We start from the raw sequence: 25,289 nt of genomic DNA on the forward strand, positions 1-25,289 counted from the left end.
ATCAAGAGGAAGAGTAACGGTTAATGTGATTAGCTTTAAATGTGACAGTTAAATGTCAGCGAGTATCTGCAACCATAGTCCACATTTCTGCTTCCTCCAAGTGGCAAATGAGATGAAATTTGTGTTGTGAAAATTCAATGAGGCATCAACTTTTTTATCTTAATCCTTCCCTGATTTTAAAAATAATGTATCCAAGTTAGAGAACAGAAATTACCCATAATCTTATCACCCAAATACTACTAACGTTTCAGTATCTTTCTGATTTTTAAATTTTTTCCAAGTAATGCATGTATAGTTTACAGACTCCAATGTCCAAAAGAAAGAAGAGCCTGTGTGCACACCAAGACTTACACACGAGTACCTCACAGCAACATATTCACAAACCAACAGCAACATCACACTCAATGCACAAAAACTAAAAGTGTTTCCATTAACACTGGAAACAAGACAGGGATGTCTGCTTTCACTACTCTTACTCAACACAGTACTGGAGGTCTAACCACAGCAGTCAGACAAGAAAAAGAAATAAAAGGCATCCACATCGGAGAGGAGGGAGTAAAACTGTCACTATTTGCAGATGACATGATACTATATAGAGAGAACCCTAGAGATTCCACCAAAAACCTACTAGAACTGATAAATGAATTCAGTAAAGTAGCAGGGTACAAAATAAATATCCAGAAATCAGCTGCATTTATATATACCAATAATGAATTATTAGAAAGGGAAACTAAGAAAACAATTTCACAATTGCATTAAAAAAATTAAAAAAGAAAAAATCCTAGCAATAAATTTAACCAAGGAGATAAATGATTTGTACGTGGAAAGTTATAAGAAACTGAAAAAGATATAAATAACTGGAAGCATATGCCATGCTCATGAATAGGAAGAATTAACATCATTAAAATACCCATATCACCAAAGCAATTTACACATTCAACACAATTCCTGTCAAAATACCAATAATGTTTTTCACAGAACTACAACAAACAATCCATTAATTTGTATGGAACCATAAAAGACCCCAAATAGCCACAGCAATCTTGAGAAAGAAGAACAAAATTGGAGGTATCATGCTACCTGATATCAAACTATACTATAAGGCTATAGTAATCAAAACAGCATGTTTTTATGGTATTAACACAAAAACAGACACATAGATAAATGGAACAGAATAGAGAGACCAGAAATAAACCCACACCTATGTGGTCAATTAATATATGACAAAAGAGGCAAAAACATACAGTGGGGTAAAGACAATGTATTCAATAAGTATTGTTGGGAAAATTGGAGTGATATGTGCAGAAAAATGAAATGAGACCACATTTTTATACCATGTACAAGAACAAACTCAAAATGGATTGAAGACTTAAATGTTATACTCAAAACCATAAAACTTCTAGAAGAAAACACAGGCAGTAAAATCTCGGATATTTCTCTTAGCAATATTTCTTCTGATATATCTCCTCGGGCAAGGGAAACAGAAAAAAAAACAGGACTACAACAATTTAAAAGTTTTGTACCATCAACAAAATGAAAAGACAACCTACTGAATGAGCCCTGGCTGGTGTAGCTCAGTGGACTGAGCGCGGGCCTGCTAACCAAACAACCATGGTTCGATTCCCAGTCAGGGCACATGCCTGGGTTGCAGGCCAGTTCCCAGCAGGGGACGCATGAGAGGCAACCACACATTGATATTTCTCTCCCTCTCTCCTTCCCTTCCCCTCTAAGGATAAATAAATAAAATCTTTTTAAAAAAGAATGTAAATGGAAGGTTATTTTTCCAGAAGCAACCATACATTGATATTTCTCTACCTCTCTCCTTCCCTTCCTGTCTACAGATAAATAAATAAATCCTTAAATTTTTTTTTAAAAAGAAAAGACCACCTACTGAATGGGAGAAGGTACTCTTCATTGGTACATCCAATATGGTTTAATATCCAAAATTTCTAAAGCACTCATACAACTCAACACCAAAATAACAATACAATTAAAAAACGGGCAGAGGACCTCAACAGACACGTCTCCAAAGAGGACATACAGATGGCCAAAAGACATATAAAAAGATGCTCAATGTCACTAATCATCAGAGAAATACAGATTATAACCACAATGAGATATCACCTCATAGCTATCAGAATGGCCATCATCAATAAATCAACAAACAAGTGTTGGCGAGGGTGTGGAGAAAGGGAACCCTGGTGCACTGCTGGTGGGAATGCAGACGGGTGCAGCCACTGTGGAAAACAGTATAGAGAAACCTCAAATAATTAAAAATGAAATTGCCTATTATCCAGTAATTGCACTTCTGGGAATATATCTGGGGAAGACCCCAAAATGCTAATTCAAAAGATCATCTGCACCCAGTGTTCAGCGCAGCGTTATTTACGGTAGCCGAGACACGGAAGCAGCCAAGTGCCCTTCAGTGACTGAGAGGGTAAAAGAGTTGGGGTGCACGTCGTAGGGTGGAATGCTCGTCGGCAATGAAGAGTGAAATCTCACCACTGGCAACAGTGTGGATGGACTTAGAGGGTGTTACGCTCAGTGCAGTTAGTCAGTCAGAGAAAGACAAATACCACATGGCTTCACTTATATGCGGAATCTAAAGAACAAAATAAACAAAATAGAAACACACTCAGATACAGAGAGTGGACTGGCAGCTGGCAGAGGGGAGGGGCCGGAGGACTGGGGGGGAAGGTGAAGGGATTAAGAAGCACCAGTTGGCAGTTACGGAGCAGTAACAGGGTTGGCACAGCACAGGGGACAGGTCGACAGTGGTGTAATAATCCGCACGGTGCCGGGCGGGGACTGGAAATATTGAGGGGTCACTTTGTAAAGCACCCCGTTATCTAACCACTGTGCTGTGCACCTGAAACTAATACAAAATAATACGGAACGGAAACTGTAATCGAAAAATAAAATTAGAATTAAGAAAGAATTTCAGGGCCTTTTCTCTAGATTAGAGCCATTGCGATCCCTCCAACCTGTTAAGAGTGTGAGCTCGGCCAGCACTGTCCCAAAGCACGGCAGGGAAAAGACCGGTTTTCTTTGTGTTTGTTCAGATGGGAGGGCAGCCTTAAAGAACCACCTTTTTCTGTTCCCGACTGACACTGAGACTGAAACACACACACGCTTTTGTATTTTTTAAAACTGTGTATTAAGAGTTTCCTCCGTATCATTAAAATTACTGGAGGACCTCACGTTACACGTGAGATAGAGTTCCACCACATTTAATGCCGGTTTTCCCCTTTGTTGGGCATTTATACTGTTCCTATATTGCTTCTGTCTTTCAAAGATGACAGTTTCAAGAGAATGTTCATTTACTTTAGGCTCTTTTCCCTGCAGGTGACATTCAGTATGCTGGAAATTTACAACGAACAGGTAACAGTGATTCTGCTTTCCGACCCACACACCTGAGAAACCCCGCAGCTTCGTCAGCATCGGGGGTGGGGGGCGGCCCTTACCTGCCCCACAGACGGCATCTGAACTCCCTGGTCTGGCTCTGACCAGCCCCACCCTCCCTCTCCAGCCTCATTTCATGGCCACACACTCTGTGCTTCAGCCACGCGGCACCTGCTCCTTCTTAGAGCAGGTCACTTTCCTGTTCCTGCCCTCTCCCTGACCTCATAGGGACCATCCAACTTCAAGATCCAGCTCAGATGTCAGCCCTCTAGCAACCCGAGGCAGCTGACCTCGGTCAGCATGGTGTGTGGTGCAGGGGTTGGCAAACTTAACCTTCAAAGGGCCAGAGGCTTAGTATTGGGTTGTCGAAAAAGTTGATCTCGTTTTTTCTGTAGGATGGGTCTATTAGCACTTAGTTATCTTTAACTTCAGTCGAAACAAATTTGTTCAATTGTATTGTGACAGCTGTCATATCAGCATGCTTTAAAAAAACTTACCAAAATTGATGAATTTTTATGTACCCATTTTAATATTGAAGATGGAAGAAAACACGCAACATTTTCAGCATATTATGCTTTATTATTTCAAAAAAGGTAAAAATGCAACTGAAATGCAAAACAAGATTTGTGCAGGGGATGGAGAAGGTGCTGTGACTGATCCAATGTGTCAAAAGTGGTTTGCGAAGTTTTGTGCTGAGGATTTCTCACTGGACGATGCTCCACAGTGGGCTGGACCAGTTGAAGGTGACAGCGATCAATCGAGAGTAACTGAGAACAATCAACATTACACCATGTGGGAGATGACATACTCAGGATATCCAAATCAATAAATGTCATTGGCGAAAATGAAAACTCTTTTATTCTATGGAAAAAAACCACACGGACTTTTTGGCTAACCCAATGTTTTAGGCTTTGAGGGCCACACAACCTCTCGGGCAGCCGTTCGGCTCTTCCCTTGGGACCCAAAAGCAACCACAAACGATGTGTAAGTGAACGGACTTGGCTTGTTTATGGGCATTGGCGTGCTCTCAGTACTCGACAGTAATAAAGCCAAGTTTCTAAAAAATAAAAACTTATGCCTCTTATTTCTCTAGTTACAAGTCCCCTATTTCCTTGTTTGCATTTTCTTATTTTTTACTTAAATTATGAGGTTGTCTGGTACCTATAGAAATGTAACATATGTTTATTCAGCCAATAAATATTTGTTGAGCACCTAATACGTTCTAGCAGAGCTCTAAAGGCAAACGGCAATCCCTGCCTTCCTGCAGGGGACATGCTTTAACCCTTCTCCCCCCACAGGTGAGAGACTTGCTGTCTGGAGCCAAGAGGCCTGGAGGACTCAGGGTCAGGGAGGACGCGGAGCTGGGCTTCTATGTGGACGGTCTGAAGTCAGTGCCTTGCGAGAACTACGCACAGATCGAAAGGCTGATGGAACAAGGAACGAAAATGAGGACCACAGCTTCCACCAACCTCAACGCCAGCAGCAGCAGGTCTCACATGGTCATCACCCTTCGGTTCAAGCAGGTGAGGGCCGAGCGGGTGCCCTGTCCCCACCTCTCACCAGGGACGTCCCAGGGAGCGGTTCCCAGCGGCACAGTGAGCTGGTGAACACAGTAGAGTCCTGTTGAGTTTGACTGATAGGTTGCGGGGGCTACTTCCTGTTAGGAGGTGGTAAGTCATAAGCAGGAGAAAGCGGGGTGCTTAGGATTTCCCTGCCTCCCCGCACATCCACGCCCAGCCCGGCTCCCTGGCAAACGCAGGCCAGCTCTCAGGTCCCTGAGCCGAGGGGCTCACCAGGTAGAATGGTGCTGAAAGGACCATGAACAAAGTCTTGGAAACCAGGGAGTCCGTGTCACTGTGGACTAACCAGAGTCTGTGATAAATGAGATCCTCCCTGGTGTGGATGTGAGATCGACCTCTATGAGGTCGCCAGTGTGATTCAAAAGTGGTTCCAGTCACCCCTCCGTATCCGCAGGGTCCACAGTTGTGGATTCAACCAACTGTGGACCAAAAACACTGGGAAAGCAGGTTACGCTGTTGCTGACATGCACTTGGAAGTCAGGGCTGCCGCGGCTGTGTCTGCACTGAACTGCAGACTTTTTTCCTTGGTGTTACTCCTTCAACGGGACAGCGTAACAGTATGTACAAAGCATCCACACTGGGTCAGGGCCTAAGTACCTGTGGCTGACTTAAAGTATACGGGAGGATGTGTGCACGCTGTGTGCAAATGCTATGCTATTTGTACGAGGGACTTCAGCATCCTCAGATTTGGGTACCTGAGAAGGGTCCTTGAACAAACCCCACCCCTCCTATCGAGGAATGGCTGTTCGCAGAGCCTGGGTCAATGCTACAGTCAGCTATGATTTTACTGCGTCCCCAGGCCACAGCACCAGCAGTGAAGGTGTCCCGCTCCGACCAGGAACGGTGGGCAAACACTGGCCGTGTGTGACTTCATTTCCCAGCGCCTGAGCCTCAGTTTCCTGTTCTGAAATAACACAAAGAGCCCTCCTCACAGAAGTGAAGCGAGGTTTAAATAACACATGGCATGCTAAAGAGCTTTGGGAACTTTTAAGTACTATTCCCTTAGTTTCCCACATTAGGAAAATTCATAAACTTTGTAAGTGGTCTGCCCTATTTTTTTTTTTTACCTTGATATTTGAGAGGAGAAGAAAATGAGCTGGGAAGAAATGAGCCTAGAGACCCGCAGGGCCCTGGCATCACACGGCACTGGTGTCGGTAATGACAACGCCAGGCATGCTGAGGGCCACGACAGCGATTATCTCATACTCGCGGAACACCCCAGCGACGTTTACTGTCCCGTCTCACCGCTGAGCAAGGGGCGGCTCCGAAAAGTCGTCCCTCGCTCACTGCCACGCAGCCGGCAGGGGACTCTGTAGCGTTCTAAAACCCACGCTCTCTCCACTACACAACCACTCCGTACTGAACAGTTACTGCTTTTGCGGACTTCACGGTATTTTATATTTGAAATATTTATTAGCCACAGAAATGCTAGAGCAATCATTGGAATCTAATACATCCCTGGAAACAGCTTTGCAGAATTGGGAAGGGGCAATTGAGGCCCTCGGGCCTGGTGATATGTTACTGTAAACTGTCACCGTCCCAAGGACGGCCTGGGGACTTGTCAACTGTATTGTATCCTTTTTGAGTGTGAAACAGAACTGAGACACCTATTGTCCAATGTAGACTAGACCGGCCCCGGGGCTGCCTGCCAGCCCCCCCGAGCATGGCCTGTGCTGCTCTCCTGCAGGTGTTCCCGGACAGGGGCCTCACCAAACTATCCAGCATTAACCTGGTGGACCTGGCGGGAAGCGAAAGGCAGAAATCTTCGGGGGCCGAAGGAGACAGACTCAGGGAAGGATCACGAGTTAACTTAAGTTTAACCAATTTAGGAAATGTCATCAGGTAAACAACCAGTGGGTAGGTATTTATTTGGACCATAAGAATGACGACCTCAGGTATCAAAAATTAGACTAATCAGAAGTCCTGGTCGATGAGTCACTGTAATCATTGGCTGGTCCTACTATATATTTCATTTTAAACGAGTTAATTGCTTTTTCATGAAATGGACACTACCAAAATCACCACCCAACCCAATGAACAGCTGGCATCTCTTTCCTGTGCTTTCCTTGGAGGTAACCACCACCGTGAATTTTATATGCTCTCTCTTCCCCTGCCCTTTTACCCGGCCTTGTTTCAGTACACATGAATATCATCATTTAGTAGCATCCATATTGGAACTTTATTAAAAGGATAAAAATATGATCTTCTGGGTCTTGCTTTTTTAAGTTAAGGTACAAGTGACATAAAGTGCCCAAATTTCAATGTTCATTTTAAAGAATCTACATGTGTACATCTATGTAATTAGCACCCATATTAAGGTACAAAATATTTCTTTTAAAGATTTTATTTATTTATTTTTAGAGAGAGGGGAAGGGAGGGAGAAAGAGACGGAGAGAAACATCAATGTGGGGTTGCCTCTTGCCCACCCCCCACACTGGGGACCTGGCCCGCAACCCAGGCATGTGCCCTGACTGGGAATCAAACTGGCGACCCTATGGTTCAAAGGCCAGCGCTCAATCCACTGAGCCACACCAGCCAGGGCAAGATACAGAATATTTCTTAAATCAGCAAACAACAAATGATGGTGAGACTGTGGGCAAAAGAGAACCCTTGTGCACTGCTGATGGGAATGCAGACTGGTGCAGCCACTATTGAAAACAGTGTAAAGGTTCCTCGAGAAAATAAAAACAGAACTGCCTTATGACTTAGGGATTCCACTTCTGGGGATTTATCTGAAGAAATCCAAACCACGAATTTGAAAGAACATATGCACCCTCATGTTCACTGCAGCGTTATTTACAATAGCCAAGCTATGGAAGCAGCCCAAGTGCCCATCTGAAAAAGCGGTGGTACCTTTACACAATGAAATAGTACTCAGCTATGAAAAGAGTGGAATCCCATCATTCATCACAGCACGGAGGGACCTAGAGGGTGGTATGCTTCAGTGAAAAGGCAGACAGAGAAAGACAAACACCTCATGACTTCACTTATATGTGGAGTCTACAGGACAACAGGAATAGACAGAAGTGAAACATTCTCTTGGCTACAGACCGGCGGTCGCCAGAGGGAGGGACGCTGGGGGCTGGGTGAGACAGGTGAAGGAACGGAATGCAGACTGGTAGTTAGAAAACAGTCACGGGGACGCAGAGCGGAGCATAGGGGACGGAGTCAATAGCGTGTGACCACAATGTGTGGTGCCAGGTGGGAACTGGAAATACCGAGTGGGTCACTTTGCAGTCAGACCACTGTGCCATGCACTCGAAACTAATAAAAAATAATGCTGACTATAACCTGTACCTTAAAGATAAAAAACAATGGGAAGACAGAATTAAAAACTAGATAAAATAAAACTGTCCTTCCCGGTGAGGGAGGGGCTGAACGAGGTACAGGAGACAGGGATACAATTTCTACTTCTCTGGACACGTCCTGCTTTGAGATTTCACTTTGGAACCAGGTCCGTACTTTAAATAGTCACAGAGCAAGAACACATTTAAACGGGAATTTTTGTAAATAAAAGCCAAGTGAAAGAAAGAGGTTTACAATCCCACTCCTGGCTCTTATTCCCACCAAGAGAAACTGACCTTTGTCACCAAGGATTAGTTTTGCCTAACTGATTAGGATATTGGCTTAAGTTCTACAACTCTTTGTTTTATTTAAGAAGATTAGAATCAGGAAGGTATCTAACTCGATTACACCTGAGCTTCCATGACCTGGAGTTGATTTCAGTGTGTAAGGTAGATATTCTTTTTCATCGTTTTTTCCCTTACGGATGACTGGTTTCCCTCCGTCCCCTGCTATCGTTCCTCTGTCATATACCAAACTTGCGCACACTTAGCCATTTCTTAGCTCTTTGATCAAAAGTCTAAATACAGTAAACACTTTATTCTCTTTCTGAATAATACACAGACCCTCGTCCTACATAAGTAATTGCTGATATGTATTTTAATTCTCTTCTCCTTTAACCCCAAAGGACATTACCATTTTATAGTGTTCATTTCCATTAGCCACACCTCTTTTTTAAATTATTCACTTCTTAAATCTCAGAACTGCTATCTAAGATCGATTTCCTTCTGGTCGAGTACATGCTTTAGAATTTCCGGGGTGATACTCTGCTGATGGCAAACCCCCGTTGTGTTCCTTTCCCCAATCTGCTGGATTAATTGTGTACATTCCTTTTCTCTGTGCCATTTCTCACATAGACACTGTCTCCACCTCCTCCCCACTATCTTCAGTGCCAGCGCTGCTTTCTTTGTGGTCCCCGGGAGCGGGGTGGGGCCTGGGACCTTTGCTTCCCAGTCATCATACTCTGGTGCAGGAGTCCTAGGGAGTCCCAAGTTCATGGGCTGGTCTCAAGGCTGTGTGAGGAAGGCAGCAACGGGTGTCAACCCATGCTGCTCCACTCGCTCACTGCTAGCCCGCCACCCTCTGTAGCAGGGCACGACCCTTCTCTGTACACAGACTCAGAGCAGCCTGCAGGCTCACCGGGACTCTCCTCACAGGTTTCAGGAGTCAGCCCCTCGGGTCTGGGCTTCCCTCTGGGCCCTGGTTTCTCCGGGGTTCATCAGGAGAGGAAGCCAGGTGGCCTGGTTACCCAGCTTCCGCGTCTTCTCGGAAGGCGTCTCAACGACTGGCTGTTATCTGGAGTCCCGTCTCAGATCTTCAGGGTCCAGGGGGGAAGCAAGACCCCTCTCTGACCGATCCCCAGGGAGGTAGTTCTTCTTGAGGCACGTTTTGAATGTACTGTCTTGTGTCTTCTGTTCCTTTCAGTGCCCTGGCGGACGCGGCCGTGGGGAAGAGAGTCTTGCACGTTCCCTACAGAGACTCGGTTCTCACCAAGCTGCTCCAGCCGGCGCTGGGCGGGAACAGCCGGACCACCCTGGTGAATGACTTCCCTGCCCTTTTAGATGCTCCCGCTACTGCTGTCGTCATTAAGGTCGCTCCCCACACACCGCCCCCCCGGGCAACCGCACTTGCACAGCACATGCTTACATCCCACCTCCCGCGCTCTTTCCACTACGGTGTTCAGACAATCTTTCGAAACGCGCGTTCCAATTTTTTATTCTTTTGTGTAGTGTTCAGGTTCCCTACACATGACTCTTATTACCAGGAAAAAAATAATCGATTTTAAAAACAACAATGTCATGTTATTCTAAGTCAGCGGTCATTGCGTGGTGAGACAGGAAGTTAACTGGCCTGTGAGACACACGGGGCAGATGGGCCCTCTGGAGAGTGGCTAAAGCGTGTCCTCTCGGCAAAGACCGCATAGCCTTATCGGTGAAGGTTAGCTAGGCAGGGGCCAGGCGGGGGCCAGGCGGGATGCACTGAAATGCAGGTGCAGGGAGAGCCAAAGCGGGGCAAGCTCTGCCACCAGCCTTGTCCTGGCCTCCGGCTGCTTCCTGGTTGGGAGAGAAATGCTCCCGCTGGCACCTGTTACCAGGCTTCTCTCTCCAAAATTTGCAGGAAAACATATCTCTGCTCTGTCATTTAATCTTGCCTAACGACTTTAGCATGCTTCATTTTAAAGTTTTTCAGGTTATCAGCCCCCCTGGAATAGCCCCCAAGAACCTGGAGTAAAAGGTGGTCCATCAGATGACCTCTGAATGGTAGGCTCCAAGAATGAGCCGACAGGTGTGAGCAGGTGTGCATAGTCACGTGCAGAGGGGATGGCTTCCAGTCCTTCAAGGCGAGGCCCTCACTGAAGCGTGACGAGCCACCAAAACCCCTGGTGGGCAGAAGGTCACGGGACATCTCAGGAGGCGAAAGAAAAAGAGCAACTGTCCAGCCAATGTCCCAGCTCTAGAATCTCTAGGGCTCCAGTCCATTTTACAAACTCATCTTAAAAGTCCCTTTTTCATTCTGAGATAACAGTATCTGCTTGAAAATACAGTCAGTCTGTGACTCACAATTGCTCAGCTTATGATGTTTCGACTTGTACACAGGCAGTAGAAGCCACACTCCAAGTTACAGACTTTTATCTCCCGGGCTGGGGACAAGCATGCAGCACCCTCTCTGGGTGCCCAGCCACGAGGCTGGGCATGGGCCACAGCGTCCCACCAGCCACGTGGTCACCAGGGTGCACAGCCAGCGCACTGAGTGGCTGGCATGTTTCTGCAGGTTGTTTCTCGCCCCATCACATTTACAAAATGCCTGCCTGTGTTTCTTGCTTCCGGAGAGAGGAGGAGGAGAAAGGCAATGACTCTTGAGATGAAAGTCAAGAGACCTGCCGAACTCCAGGCTCACGGGAGTGTTGTGAGCACGCGGAAGCCAGGCTGGGCTTCACTGTGATGTTCGGTAGGCAAGGTGTGTTAGACGTGTCTCCGACCTACAACGGGCTTACCAGGCCGTACCCCTACCGCACATGGAGCAGCATCTGTACTGCTCAGTGATTAAATGAGGTGGGTAAATGCACAAGCTTTCAAGGCTGCAGAGCTGAACAAGGGAGTATGTGCCTGGCTCGAGGTGCTCTGGATTGGGGCCTCCAGGCCTCAGAGGCCAGGTCACCGCATGGACAGTCACATCCCTCCTGTTCACCCTCAGGGGCACTGCTCACCTCCAGTTTGGCCAAAAGTGTTTTCTCGTTTGAACTCTAGAGCAGTGAACCCAAAGTCAGTAGGCAGACTTGAAACCCTACGTGTGGCTACCCAGTCACAGGCAATGTTTATTGACCTCTACAATGGGAACGGTCAACTGTCATTTAAACCCAAGTGGGTCTGCTGGGGACTCAGTGCCCAGGGCGGTGGGGTGAGAGGCCGGCAGCACAGGATGCAAGTTAATTGGGCTGGTTCAAGTCCCAGCTCTGCAGGTTATCATCTGGGTGACCCTGGGCACGCTGCTTTTCCCTAAGCCTGTTTTCTGAGTTGTAAAGTTTGAACAATACTGTAAATTACAAGATGTCCTATGGACGTTACTATGTAAGGTCATTAATAATAAAAAATAAAAGGGTTTTTTTTTTTTTTACAGATAGCAGCCATAAGTCCAGCTGACATCTGCTATGAGGAAACTTTATCGACATTAAGATATGCTGAAAGGTACGCTTATGAATATTCATCACCCATATGGTTATAAGTTCTAAGCCAGGCAAAGTCTTCTGGTAACCTGGGGGGGTGGGGGCAGGGGTTGGCATTTTGGGAAGGGATCCAGGAGAAGGCAGAAGGAAATGATTCATGAAAGAGGATAGAAAACGAGAGGAATTAGAGTTGGGGACACAGGGCCCTCCAGGGCCTGTCATTCTGTTGCTGTGGTTCTGGATGGGGGAGGAACCCTGGGCTCACATCCACTGGAAGAAGCGTGGATGACATTCCCGGAGCAGTTAGTTCTCTGTCTCCCTGTCACATACCCTGGAATCTGGATTCATGGGGGGGGGGGAGGCTCGCCCTGGACCCTTTGAGGTCAGAGCATGCGCAGTGCACAGGGGCGGGGCCTGAGAGCATGTACCCGCTTGCACCTGAAAGGGCTAAAAAGGTCCGGAACAAAGCTGTGGTCAACACCGCGGCCCTGACGGCAGAGTCCAGGACGGGGAACAGCAAACTGCTGCTCGGAGATGACAACTCCAGCATGGCAGGTAAACTGAGTCAGGGGTCAACGCTGAGTCCAAGCCAGCAGCCAGAGGGAGCCCTGGGGGTCTTGTCCAGGGCATTTTGGCCTTCACTTTGAAACACAAAAACAAAACCCAACCATCTCATTTTGAGATAAGTGTAGATTCACATGTAGTTGTAAGATATTGTGTTCCTGCTCTTTAAAATGATCATTTCAGGCTATTTCATTGCCATTTTTTAAAACCTATGGTTACTTTTTTAAAAAAGATTTTATTTTTAGAGAGAGGGAAAGGGAGGGAGAGAAACATCAATATGAGGTTGACTCTCACATGGCCTCCGCTGGGGACCTGGCCTGCAACCCAGGCACATGCCTTGACTGGGAATCCAACTGGCGACCCCTTGCTTCGCAGCCCATGGTCAATCCACTGAGCCACACCAGCCGGGGCTCATTCCCATTTTTGAGTCCATCGTTTCTACTAGGACCGCTTTGCCCTCAGCACAGGTGCACCGAGGTCATGTGATGATCGTTCTGTCCCTGGCCTCATGTTATCTGATGTGCCACGTGATGTTTGAAGCTCAGTAAGAATTAGCAGCAGGGCCCTCCCCCCGCTGCGCATTAGAGCCACCTGGTGACTGGTCACCAGCCAGCCTTCAAGTGCCCCAGGTGACTCCACTGTGCAATCAGCGCGAACCCCGGCTGCGTATTAAGGCCCCAGCTGTCTCCGTTTGGAAGCACGGAGGTACATATAACCCTATGCCCTTTAATGACTTAGAAAAGGCAAGATATAACACAAAGTAAAGGTGGCAGAAGCGTTCAGCATTACACAAGTGTTCCCGAAAGTCCGAAACCTCGCGTGCCCAGTGCTCAGGCCCACGGCCACCACCCTGCCCTCGGGACCGCGCCCGCTCCCCCTGCGGGGCTCCCTCGCCCCACGGGACTCTCTGGTAGTGACAGCGCCACCGACCAACCAACCCAACACGGTCCTGCACACGCGGGTGCGCCCCCGTCCCCACACCCGGGCGGCTTCCACACTCAGCTCCCGGGGGCAGGTCGCCACCCTCGCCGCCCGCCCGGGCACACACCCGTGGGCCCCCGACTCTCTACGACTTCGGCCCCTACGAGGCTCCTACTAAATTCGAGTCGGTGCCCAGCCCGGCCCAGACCCAGCTGCGCCTAGTCACAGAGCTTTGTACCCTCGGAACCTCCACGTGCTTGACCTAAGCACGGCATCTAATTCGTGGTTCATAAGCACCGAGAACGTAGGACCAATGCCCGAATCCCCGGCCCCTGAGAAACTCCCGTAACCACGGGGCCGAGAGAAACACTCACACGTCGACGGGGACGAAAGCAGAACAGGGAGCTTCACGCCTCCTCCTACGAGGCTTCCGGGCTCTAGCTTCCTCCGCACCAGAGGGTGCGCGCGCTTTCTCACCCGGCGGCGCCATCCTCACGCGTTGGCGCAGCTCGGCCGACTCCCGCCGAGAATCTCGCGCTCCGCCCGAGAACGAGAACGAGACTTGCTGCAACCTTGCCTTCCCCAACCTGCGGCTAAGCACCTCCCTCCCCGCAGCGCTGGCCGCCCGTCCGTCCGCAGAACCCTGGCTGGGGCCCCGCGCACCGCAGTTTTCCTGGGCGCACCAGCTGGCGCAGGCGCGGGAGGAGTGGCGGCAGCACCACGTGGCCCTCGCCCAGGTGAGCCTCACCGCCTGCACCTTCGGAGGCCACGGCCGGATGCGCACTTCTGAATGCGCGGCCTAATAGGGTGATTTTCAGTGAATGAGCGATGTGACATGTGACGTGAGACATGTGACTAAGAGATACTCTCGATGGAGTTAGGGGTGAAGCGGTCAGGGCCTGAAAGGGAATGAAGCAGAGAGGCCTTGCTGCGTAGGGACTAGTGAGGCTGGGGATAGAGTTCAAGGTTGTTGACGGCGTTTGGGGAGAATTTGAAGAAACCGAGTTGCCTCCTGAGACCGTACTGTGTGCCCCTGAACCACGCTGCCTCTCCTGGCAGCACTCTCAGAACAGAAGTGGGCTGCGATGTGAATCTCGTACCTGGGTCAGGGACAGGCCCTCTAGGCCTCATGTCAGCACCGCATCCTCACCAGGACCTCACTCTGCAATACCACAGGCTCTGAACAAATCCCAAAGTCATGGCCCGACCTTGGAACACTTCAGGAGGGAGCGGGCAGGTCTGGCTTCTGAAAATCTCCCAGAGCCCGGATCAGATGTGAGCCTCTGGCGGTGGCAGTGAGCGGGGGAAGGCATATGGCATCACGAGGCAGGGTCCAGTTAGGGTCCAAGGATTCTAGGGGGCGGGCATAACATGGGGTCTCACAGCAGCCAGATGCACTATTCCAGTGAGAGGCCACATAAGGGGTAGCTGGATTTTCAACTCCTAGCTGCAGCGGTCAGGAGTCATCAGAGGCAAGAACGCAGGATTTTGTGTTCTGTGTGGACATAAAATGGGGAGGATTTTTATCCTCTTTACTCTTTATCAGAACTCCAAGATTTAGAAGCCCTCCTTGTGCCTGGCTGGTTTATTCGTTAGGTCGATCAATCGTCCTTGCACACAACACCCAGTCATTCGATGCTGCACTAAAGAATGACGTGCACCCAGGTCGCCAGGAGGGGGCAGGGCCACCACCACATGGCCAGCAGCGTCTGCCTATCTGAGCTGGCCAGCAGGACCAGGGGGAAGAGGCGTGGGTAGCAGGTTAAGGGGTGACCCAGGGAAGGATTACCCAAGTTGGGTACCAGAGGGAGGACACCTGGGGACACCAGGAGCCTGAAAGAAATGGTGGAGGTCAAGTCAAAGCGGAGGGGGCAGTGTGAGGGCAGCTGGGAAGGAGAAGAGTCAGGAACTGGCAGCGCTTTGGAACAGCCCTGTCCAGAGGACTCAGGCCACCACCTGCTGAGGGTCTCACCCCTGTGATCAGGGAAGCCCCAGCCCCACTTGGCTTCCCTCCCCTCCGTTTGCTTCACCAGTTGACAGGATGCATGGACAGATGGCTTTGATGACAAGTGGACGGGAAAGAAACATTGCTCTCTTGAGCATGCTGGCCCTGCCTGGTGATGGGACCCTCCGCATTTCTCTTCCAGGAGCAGCAGATGCTGAAGACACTCCCTCACCTCCTCAATGTCAACGAGGACCCGCAGCTCACCGGCGTCCTCAAGTACTTCATTCAGGCCGGTACTCACCCGGACTCCCTGGTCCCACTCCCCCGCCCTGCCCCAGGAGCATGCGTCTTTCCTTTTTTATTTTGGTGAAACATACATAACATCAGATTCACCGTGTTCACCATTTTTAAGGACGTAGTTCAGGGCGTTGTGCACACTCACCCGGTTGTGCAACTGTCACCCCCCGCCCTCTCCAGAACTTCCTCATCCTCCTGAACCGAAACTCGGGGCCCACTGAACACTAACTCTTGTTTTTCCGCCCCAGCCCTGGCGGCCACCACCCTTCTTTCTGTCTCCGTGAACCTGACTGCTCTGGTCCCTCCTGTAGGTGGAGTATTACAGTGTCTGTCCTTTTGTGTCTGGCTTACTTCACTTAGCAGAACATCCTCCAGGTCCAATCAGGTTATAGCACGTGCCAGAATTTCCTTCCTTTTTAAGGCTGAGTAATAATACTTCATTGTATGAGTGTACCGCATTTTATCCATTCAGCCATTGGAAATGGCAATAGAAGTATAACAACATCTAGCTTTCCCTGCCCTGTGAGCACACAAGACAGGAGGGGCTCAGGTGAGATGGGAGGGTGGTGGGAGAGGGGCCAGCCCCCAGGTGGTCCAGGCAGTGCCTTCAGCACTGGGCGGAGACAGCGCCCCACAGACCAGGGCCCGCCCTGGGCTGGACTTCAGTGCATCGCCTAAGGCCGGGGCTCAACTACTTCTTCCTCCAGAATTCCTATGAAGAAGGTGGAACTTAAAAAGTTAGGAATCTCACACACACGCAAAAGGCAGAAAAGACAATAATCCCAAAGGCAAGGCGATGTCCAAGTACCATTCTGATAAAAAAAATCTCAGTGGGAAAATCCCTTCATGTGATCCTATTGGAGTTGAAATGGCACTGCCCATACATTAGACATGTCACCTAAAGGTCAAGCCCTGAAAAAAATCTGAAAGTAAGTTACACTAACTCTTCGTAGGTTCGTGTGATGCTGGTCGAGCTGCTTCCAATGCCATCACTCTTCAAGGTCTGGGGTAAGTTTACACGAGCCATCTCCATTCAGCCTTAGAGAATTGTGACCACTCAGACCCAACACATTCTCAAACTCCGCCTGGTGTCCAGCAGGCCAGGCCACAAAGCCTGCCGGACCACCGAGAACAAGCACTCCCCAGCCCTTCCTCGCCCACCCTGTCCAGTGCTTGCAGCAGTGAGCAAGCAAACGAACGCTTTCTCACTCCATCCCTGAAACCCCTCCCACTGCACTTTGTTTCCTTGGCTCTGATCTTGGGACAAAAGGGAAAGTCAGTTGCTAGACTCTGTGACAATTCTTCAGGACAAGACAATAGTAGATCCGGCCAGGAAATGAAGAGTTAAAAGGATGGGGCCCACTGCAAAAACAAAAGCATCCTCGGGACCAGTGGGCCCTGACTTGCAGGTGACCTCTTTCCAAGGTCGCCTTCAAGGGTCCCCTATGGAGCCCTGTGGCTGGTTTCTGAAGCTCAGAGCTGCCTCTCACCTCTGTGTCTTCTCTTCTGGTGGGGGCCTCTGCTCTGGGACCCCCTCTCCTTCTGGGACCACTGTGTCCTGGACCGCCCCCACACTTCTAGCCACTAGGCTTGATCCGCTCTTCAGAGAGAGGCCTTACTGACCACCCCCCCACACACCTAAGCCCCCAGCCCCCACTGTCAACGACTTTCCCAGGCGTCTCTTCTGAAACATCTGTGTGCATTTCCCCTCCACTCAGGCCCTCCAGCCTGTGAGTTTCTGAGGACTCCAGCCATGACCCTGCGCCTGCCCCCAGCTCCTTGCATCCGTCAGCACGCAGCTGGTACTGGTCCCACTGGTACAAGCATTGCTTGGCTGTGTCCCAGCTCCGTGTGCAGGGTCCCTCAGTACCCACTCCTCCGTCCCCACCCACAGGAACCCCCCAAATGCCCCTAGCCACTCTTCAGCAGCGGGGGAATCTTTCTTACATGTGCAAAGGAGAAGAAACCCCCTAAACGTTTAACTAAAACCATCACTCTTTTCATCAGTTAGACAAACTCCTGTCTTTTTAGAATTTCAGATAAACACGCTTCCTTCACGAATTTGGATGGTAAAGTGACAGTTGCTCCGCACGGCAAATGCAAGGTTGTCGTTAATGGGGTGACCATCACAGCCAAGACGAAGCTGCAGCATTTGGTAAACTTCCCTGCCAGGCCGCAAGACTCCCCAAGTCTGACCAGAAAGAGTGGGAGGTGGGGGCTGGCCAGAGTGAGGGGCTGCCGCCTCGGGCACTGTGATGCCGCAGTCCCAGTCGGGCCATTGGGAGATCCGATGTTTAGTTTACTTGTTGTGTATTCTTGGGAATCCACTTCACTTCACTGGGTCTCACCTATGAAACAGAGAGGGGTGAACTAAATTAAATGATCACCAAGACCCCACCCAACTCCAACATTACATAACATTTTAGGTTTTTTTAAAGCCTGCCCTTGAGAGGGACTGCACAGCAATTTGCAAACATCAGCTCTTTCCACCTCCTGCCCACCCCTGCCACCTGGTCCAGTCCCCCGCCCCACAGGGGACTTCCCCACAGCCCAGCCCCTTTCCCATGCCTTCTCCAGGCTGCAGCTGAGGGTCTTTTAGACAAGCAAATTGGATTGGGCCCTCCCTTCTGGATGCCCTAGGTCTCAGCCCTTTTATGACACCTGGGTGAGCTGCCCCTTCTCCCCCCCCGCCTCCCCGCACTGCCCGGTTTCCCTGGTCGCACTTGCGGCTGCTCAAAACACCCCAGGCCCTGAGCTGCAGCAGTCTTCTCTGCCTCCCCCAAACTTCCACCTCCAACAGTGCACCTTCCCTAGTCCTCAGTGGGAACCAGGCCCCCTCGCTTGCTCTGCAGAAGCACCACCCTTCTCCTTCAGGCACCTCTCAGGTTACTGTGTTATCAGCCTACAAGGTCCCGGAGGGGAGAGGCTGGGTCTGTCCGGGTGCCCACTGATTCCCCGTGTCCGGCGGAGAGCGAGCGCTCCCTGTGGAATACATGTAGGAAGAAATAACCGGAAGCAGGCTGCCACCCCTTCCCTCCTCCTAGATGGGGCTCTTCCCGCAGCTGGGGGCCCTCCCAGAGCTGGCTGACCTCACCCCTCTGGCCTCCGGAGCGAGGGTCGAGTGAGGTCAGCGTCCTCCCCCTGCGCTGACCCTCTCCTCTGCAGGACCGCGTTATTTTGGGATCCAACAGTGCCTACCTCTACATCGGGCTCCCTTCGGAGCGAGGTGGCCAGGACTTGCGCCGGTTTGATTATGACTTTTTCCAGCTGGAGCGAGCGGCCGCGGAGGGAGTCAGTGTGGACAAGCTCGGTGAGCAGCCCTGGGCCCGGCGCTGGCTGCTCTCAAAGTGACGGCTTTCCCTGTCCTGTCACTGCTCTTCTTGATGTGATCTTTTGTGCCAAACCACAATGTTTAGAAAGTTAGGTACAATTTCCATACAACTATAGAGTGATCGCGTGTCCAGACTTAATCCATTAAATTGTTTCTCTTGCGTGGGGCGGGGGGTGGTAAGGATGGTTCAGAGGAGTGAGACCGGGGTGTATACCCCCGGGGGGAAGAATGCTGAGGTGAGACTGCTGAATGCGACAAAGCCGATCAACCGTGTCCTGTAACGTTCCCCTGGACAAAGGTCACTGTAACTCGCCAGTCTTCTGTAAAGTGACATCTAACGCTCAGGGTCCAGGCCCTAGTCAACAGTGAGCACCGGCCACACGATGCTACGCTCCCTGGGGCAGGTAGAGGCTCCGGACACCAGGCTCTGCTGTGGCATTTAAGAGACAGTCATTCTTGTGCCTGACTTCCCTGTTTTGGATGATTTTTCCTGACGTCTCTCTGCGTGTGACACCTTTCTTCTGTGGCAGTCACACGACTCACTCAGGGCACCATTCCCACTGTGACTTGGCCAGAAGTCCTCACGCACCTCCTGGCCCCACCCAGGGGCCTGAGGGCCTGCAGAGGCTGTGGCCAGACAGCTAGAGATGCTGACTGGGAGCCTGCTCTGGCCCAGAGAGCTGGCGATGGACCACATCCGGGCCCCAGCCTACCAGAAATGATAGCCCTTGGTTTTCTAATCAAATATGCCCCCTTCTCCTCCCCTCCCCCCACCCCCACCAATTATCTGGGATTCCTCACACACAAGAGCATTCAGGAGCTCTGCCGGCTCTGCCCTCAGTTCTGATGGAGGCCTCCCCTCACCCCCTCCCGTGCTGCGCCAGCAGGGCGCTTGCTTCAGGCACAGCGGCCAGGCCTGAACTTGCCGGTGGGTGGGGTGCAGCGGGATGCACCCACACTGGTGCAAAACAGTTTCTCTCTTTCCCCTACAGGGTTTTTTTCCCCTGAGAATTTTAACAAAATTAATTGATTTGAAATGCATCTTCTTGCTCATCTTCTATTGAAGTTCCTGACCAAAGACAAAATCAGACTGAGCAGTTCCAAGCCTGGGTACTCCACCCATTCATTTATTCATTCACAGGCTTCACTGCACACCTGCCTCCCAGCCCAGGGTGGGGGAGCTAAACGGGCCCCAGACCCTGGGCTAAAGGCGTTGAGCACATAACAAGGTCATCAACAAGGCAGCCGGTGGGCAGTGCTGGGGAGGCAGACCTCAGGGCCAAGGGCACGCGGCGTGAAGCCATGGGCAGGGAGTCCCTGAAGAGCTGAGAGTTGCTGACAGAGGCAGCACCAAGCTGGGTGTATTGCTTCTCCATGCTCTCCCCTCCATGCCTCCCCACGTGGAGTAGAAGTAAGAACAGGCAGCTTCAGGGTAAATCCCCAGACCTCCCTTCTAATCAACCTCCTGCACCCTCGGGGGCCACCCTGGGTCAGGACCCTGCAACCAAGAACGGGAGGGGAGGCAGAGGGCCTCCTATCACCGTGCCACCCACAGGCACGGTCGGGATGAGCGACTGCTTAGGTGAGAGCCAGGTGGTGTCTCTTCCCATACTTTAGGGTTTTTTTTTGTAATCACATGCTTGTAGTTAAAAAATGCAAATATTGATGAACAATGAAATGAATGGTCTCCTCATGGCCGAAAAGTATCTCAGAGCAAGAGACTGGCTCTGACTTCCGCTTCGCTTGGTTCCCAGGCACCAGGAACGGGGGTGCCGGGCCCACGGACCCCAGTGTCCTGGCTGTGTTCCAGGACTACATCGAACTGATGCCGCTGGTCGCAGAAGCAAATCAAATGAGTGAAGAGCTGAAGAAGGTAAGCACTAGGAAAGGGAATGATGTCAGCTCCAGAGAGGACCTCGGAGGGCAGGTTCCACCCCTCACTCCCTGCTGCCCCTAACTGGCTTCATGGGACAGATGAGGACACGGAGGCCCAGAGAGGCGAGGAGCTGTGGCCAAGACCCCACAGTGAGCTAGGGACAGGATCTAGTTCAGCGCCCAGGCCGCCCCAGTCCCAGCCCGAGCATCCTTTCTTCCATGGCTGGCCCAGCACAGCCGCTGCAGCCAGCAGGACACCAGACGAACACGAGCCATAACCACCCACCCCAGACGGTCCTCCAGCGGAGCCTCCGCACTGGGGTCCTGACAGCCCCTACGCTGCAGAGGAGACCTGGGCTGGGGTGGCTCCCGGGGACACAGGACCCCAGTCCTCAGGAGACCCACCGGGAAGGTACCCACCCTCGGAGGGCCCACAGTGTCGGTTCCAGGATACTGCTGAGGAATTCTAGTGCTTTGTCGTGGATCTTGGTGGGAATTCCAAGAAGCAAGAGTTAGACCGCCTTCTTCCAGAAAGCCTGAGTACGGAGAGAATGAAAAGCAAATGGCAAAGATGCTATGGCCTGGCAAATGTAGGGTTTTTAGTAAGACGTGCTTGTCTTATCAGGGACTCAAGATGGAATTGAAAGTGAAGAACTTGGCATCGTCAGATTCCAGGGGCTATGACCTACAGAAAGAGGTCATGGTGAAGGTGACCAACCAGAGGACTCACGAGGTGAGGCTGCCATTGAGGGTGGGCGTGGGCCTCCCCAAGGGCTTTCTGGGGACCAGGTCAGCTTTACCAGCAGCAGCCTGTGGAGACCCGGTGAAGGGGTGGGATTCTGGGGGACAGATTCTCGGGAGAGGAGAACCCTCTCCATGTCTCCCCTCCTGGGCCCCACCCCCACACAGCACCCAGTCCTGGGATCTCCCCGAACCAGCAGCATTGAGCACTGTGCTTATTTTTAACATGACTTGAAGGCTTTAGTACCAGGAGTGAGCCTGGAAGTTCCTGACTGCTAACAGTGTCCACGTGCATGTGGGTGTGCACACGTGTGTCCACGCCAGAGGGACTTGCCATTCCGAAGCAGTGGAGAATCCGCACTTGCAGGAAGCGTCCGGGAAAGGCTGGCCCAGGCCCACGCTCTTTCCCTCTGCCCAGCGGACAAGCGGGCCCTATCTCCTCGTGTCCCTTCTGTGTGTGGTGATTTTGGAGCAGCGCGTTAGCTGCACGCTCACTCCATAGCCCACCTTCAGAGCACGTGCCCCTAGTTCCCAGGTGACCTTTGGGTGGGCTGCTCCCTCCCAAATCCTCCGTGCACACGACCCTCCTTAGGAGCGAGGCTTGCAGCAAATGTGCCCCTAGAGGGCTGGCCACAGCTAGGGACTTCCCTGTCACTGGATAATTCGCTTCTCTGGGTTTGGTTTTTCTGCTTACTGCCCTAAAGTTGCCAGATTTTTCTAGAGCAAGATCACCTTTTAAAAACCTTTTGAAGCTGTGAGATATGACTCAAAGACTATAAACGTGTGCGCCCGTGTTATATAGCGAATGCGTGAGTACTCACCATCCCATTCAGGGGCATTTATGTTTGTCTCTGCCAGGTGCTGGGGCCCCCTAGGGTCACCGCTGGCGTTTCACTGGCCCCCTGGTTGTGAGCACCCCCAGAGCCTCCTGAGGAAGGGCCACCGCCGAGCCCAGACTTCTGAGACTGTCCCTCTTTCCTCCCTCCCGCTGGTCAGCGCTGAAGGAGGGCCCTCTACACCTCCCGGGATGGAGGAGATAAAGACATGTCTTAGTCCAGTCAGGCTTCCCTAGCAAACCACCACCGACTGAGCAGCCCAAACAACAAACGTTCTCACAGGCCTGGAGGCCAAGAAGTCCAAGACGAAGGACTTCGGAGGCTGACCTGGCATCCGCCGAGAACCCTCTTCTTGGTTCACTAATGGCCATCTTCTCGCTGTGTCCTCCTCCCGTGGTGGAAGGGCCCAGGGACTCCCTTGGGGTCTCTTGTACCAGGGCACTAATCCCGTCCACGAGGGCCCCACCTCCATGACCTAGTCACCCCCCAAAGGCCCCACATCCCAACACGTCATCTTCAAGGTGGTCCGTTTTTGCCTTTTAAAAGTACCAGTGACCTCCCCTCAAATGAAGCCCCACCTTCCGCAGGAGTCCTCTGAAAGGCTGGAAGTAGCTTCTGGTAGTTTCTAGGGACACTGTGTGTGTGTGTAAAAGGCAAGCCTGATGGAGCGCAGCGGAGGGTCCCAGGTGCACGCAGTGGTGCTGCCGGCAGAGGGTCCTGTGCATGGTCACCCTCAGATTAGGGGGCCGGGGTGCCACACGGCACAGCTCCTGGGAGGAGAGGGCCTTATCCCCAGGCAGTTTGGTGGGACTGTTGGCCTCATGTGATGCAAATTCAGGAGCAAGCCCGGGCCCCGTGAGGGCTGCGGAGGGTGTTCCAGGCTGGAGATGCCGCCGGCATGAAGTGCCTTCTCAGCAGGCCCTGCCCGGCGGCTGCTGGCTCCCACCTCCAGCCAGGGAGTCTGTGTGCCTGGCCTCGCGCCCTCTGGCGCAGGTTTCCCCGCCCTGTCCCGTAGAGCCTCCCCTACCTGCCAGGGACAACATCAGTTTTACCTGTCACGGGGCCATGGCCTGATGCCACAAGCAGTGAGGCAGCGAGCAAGTTTCAGTATCCAAACCCTTCATCTCAGCGCTCTAGCCTGCAAAAGGCCGCTGCACCAGGAACCCCGGCCGTGGTCTGTGCCCGGCCAGGCTCTTGCTCGGCTGCGATGACGTCCCCGGGGGAGTGGCGCTATGAAGTCCAAAGGGGGTCCTTCCAGGAAGACACATAGCACTTGAAAATAACTTACCTGCCACTTCTCTGTTGTTTTTTGTCTCTCAGAGAAGGAATTGCCAGTTTTACCGGGTAGCTATTCCTGATGTTACACTTGTGGTCAAGAAATGTCCTAAAAATCCAACTGGAATCCCTTTCTCTGAGGCTTATGCTTTTGTCCCCTCTCAGTAGCCAGTGTTGAAACAGAGGCCCCGTTCCTCACCTGGGGCAGGGACAGGCGGCGCAGACATTTGTCCCGGAGCCTCTGTAGGATCAGGGCCCAGCACAGATCTCACTGGGTTAAAGCGAGGTGTTGGCTGGGCTGGTTTGCTTTCTGGAGGCAAGGAGGAGAATCTGTTTCCTTGTCTTTCAAGCTTCTAGAAGCCACCAGCACGCCTTGGCTCGGGCCCTCTTCCTCCACCTCTCTGCCCCAGCATCTGGCACACGGCCCTTCCTCTGACTCTCTTTCCTGCCTCTCTCTTCCACACGTAAACACGTGTGATCACACTGGGCCTACCTGGATGGCGCACGCTAACTTCCCTATTTGAAGGTCAGTTAATAAGCGAACTCAAGTCCCCTCTGCCATGTGAGCTGATGTGGACTTGTGGGAAGACCACTACTCTCTGTTCCACAAGCACCAGACCTTCATTTCTCCTGGGCGGGTTCTGACTCCGTCATCTCCACCGAGTCACTCCTGGGGCTCCAGAATGCCGGCAGTGCTGGCGTGACAGGTCAGGACTGCCCGTGGTGCTCCTGAAGGACTTCCCCAAAGCTGAGTCCGGGAGAGTGCTCCGTGGTCTTGGGTACCCCAAAGCCAGCCCACCAGAGACAGCGTGCTGGGAAGCGTGATGGAATCATCGAAATGAATAGGTAGAGCGGCAGGTGAAATCAAATACTGGTGACCTGCCTCTGTGTTTCCAGGTGTGGGTTTGGTCAAAAGCCAAGTTTATCAATAGGAAGTTCCTAATGGAGGAACTCTACCAGCGCTTCCTAGATGGGGAAGACAGCTGCGTAGCACAGGAAGACGACCCCTTCTGGGACCCCATGGAGGCCGTCCACCTGGGCTCAGCCCACGTCTGGCTCCAGCCGCTGGCCTACTGCATGGAGCTGGAGGAGCAGGTGGCGTTCCTGGGCTGCGACGGGCTGGAGGAGGCACTGCTGCACATCCACGTGAGGCCCTGCTCCCCAACAGGACGGTGGGTGTCTCCACCCCCCACCGTAGTCTGGGCCTGTCTCTTGGAGAAAATTCGAGCAAACCTGAGGGCTCCTGGAGGGGGTGGTCACCTTGGTACCCCAGAGAGGTCAGCTAGGAGATGAATGAATGAGCTCTTTCATTTATGACTTGACCTCATTGGATCAGCTGCCCTGGCACATTTCAAATCCATGCTTAGCAGCATTCAAGCAGCTCAGCACTGTCCTGGGGGGGCCTTAGGGGTGAGGAAGGCCCCCTGCAAAGAGGCAGGCGTAGGAGGAGGAACTTTGAATAGGAACCAAAAACCCAGGCTGGCTCCCCGTCACGCCCTCCGAGTTCAGGAGCCGA

The 25,289-nt window shown here is 51.7% G+C and overlaps 1 protein-coding gene across 1 annotated transcript in view; it reads left to right on the forward strand.

The window, feature by feature from the left end:
- LOC119044470 (kinesin-like protein KIF28P) overlaps positions 1-25,289 on the forward strand; it is a 45,362-nt gene that overhangs the window by 13,974 nt on the left and 6,099 nt on the right. The window contains exons 4-18 of the mRNA XM_053659550.1: positions 3,346-3,381; positions 4,701-4,925; positions 6,670-6,824; positions 9,750-9,861; positions 11,943-12,010; positions 12,434-12,543; positions 13,555-13,707; positions 13,915-14,210; positions 15,621-15,711; positions 16,669-16,723; positions 17,747-17,870; positions 18,881-19,025; positions 20,801-20,919; positions 21,547-21,654; positions 24,671-24,945. Of these exons, the coding sequence (XP_053515525.1) occupies positions 3,346-3,381; positions 4,701-4,925; positions 6,670-6,824; positions 9,750-9,861; positions 11,943-12,010; positions 12,434-12,543; positions 13,555-13,707; positions 13,915-14,210; positions 15,621-15,711; positions 16,669-16,723; positions 17,747-17,870; positions 18,881-19,025; positions 20,801-20,919; positions 21,547-21,654; positions 24,671-24,945 (2,072 nt within the window). The remainder of the gene's footprint in view (positions 1-3,345; positions 3,382-4,700; positions 4,926-6,669; positions 6,825-9,749; positions 9,862-11,942; positions 12,011-12,433; positions 12,544-13,554; positions 13,708-13,914; positions 14,211-15,620; positions 15,712-16,668; positions 16,724-17,746; positions 17,871-18,880; positions 19,026-20,800; positions 20,920-21,546; positions 21,655-24,670; positions 24,946-25,289) is intronic.

Source organism: Artibeus jamaicensis, unplaced genomic scaffold (assembly GCF_021234435.1).
Source record: "Artibeus jamaicensis isolate MK-2021 breed Jamaican fruit bat unplaced genomic scaffold, CSHL_Jam_final scaffold_754, whole genome shotgun sequence".
Lineage (NCBI taxonomy): Eukaryota > Metazoa > Chordata > Mammalia > Chiroptera > Phyllostomidae > Artibeus > Artibeus jamaicensis.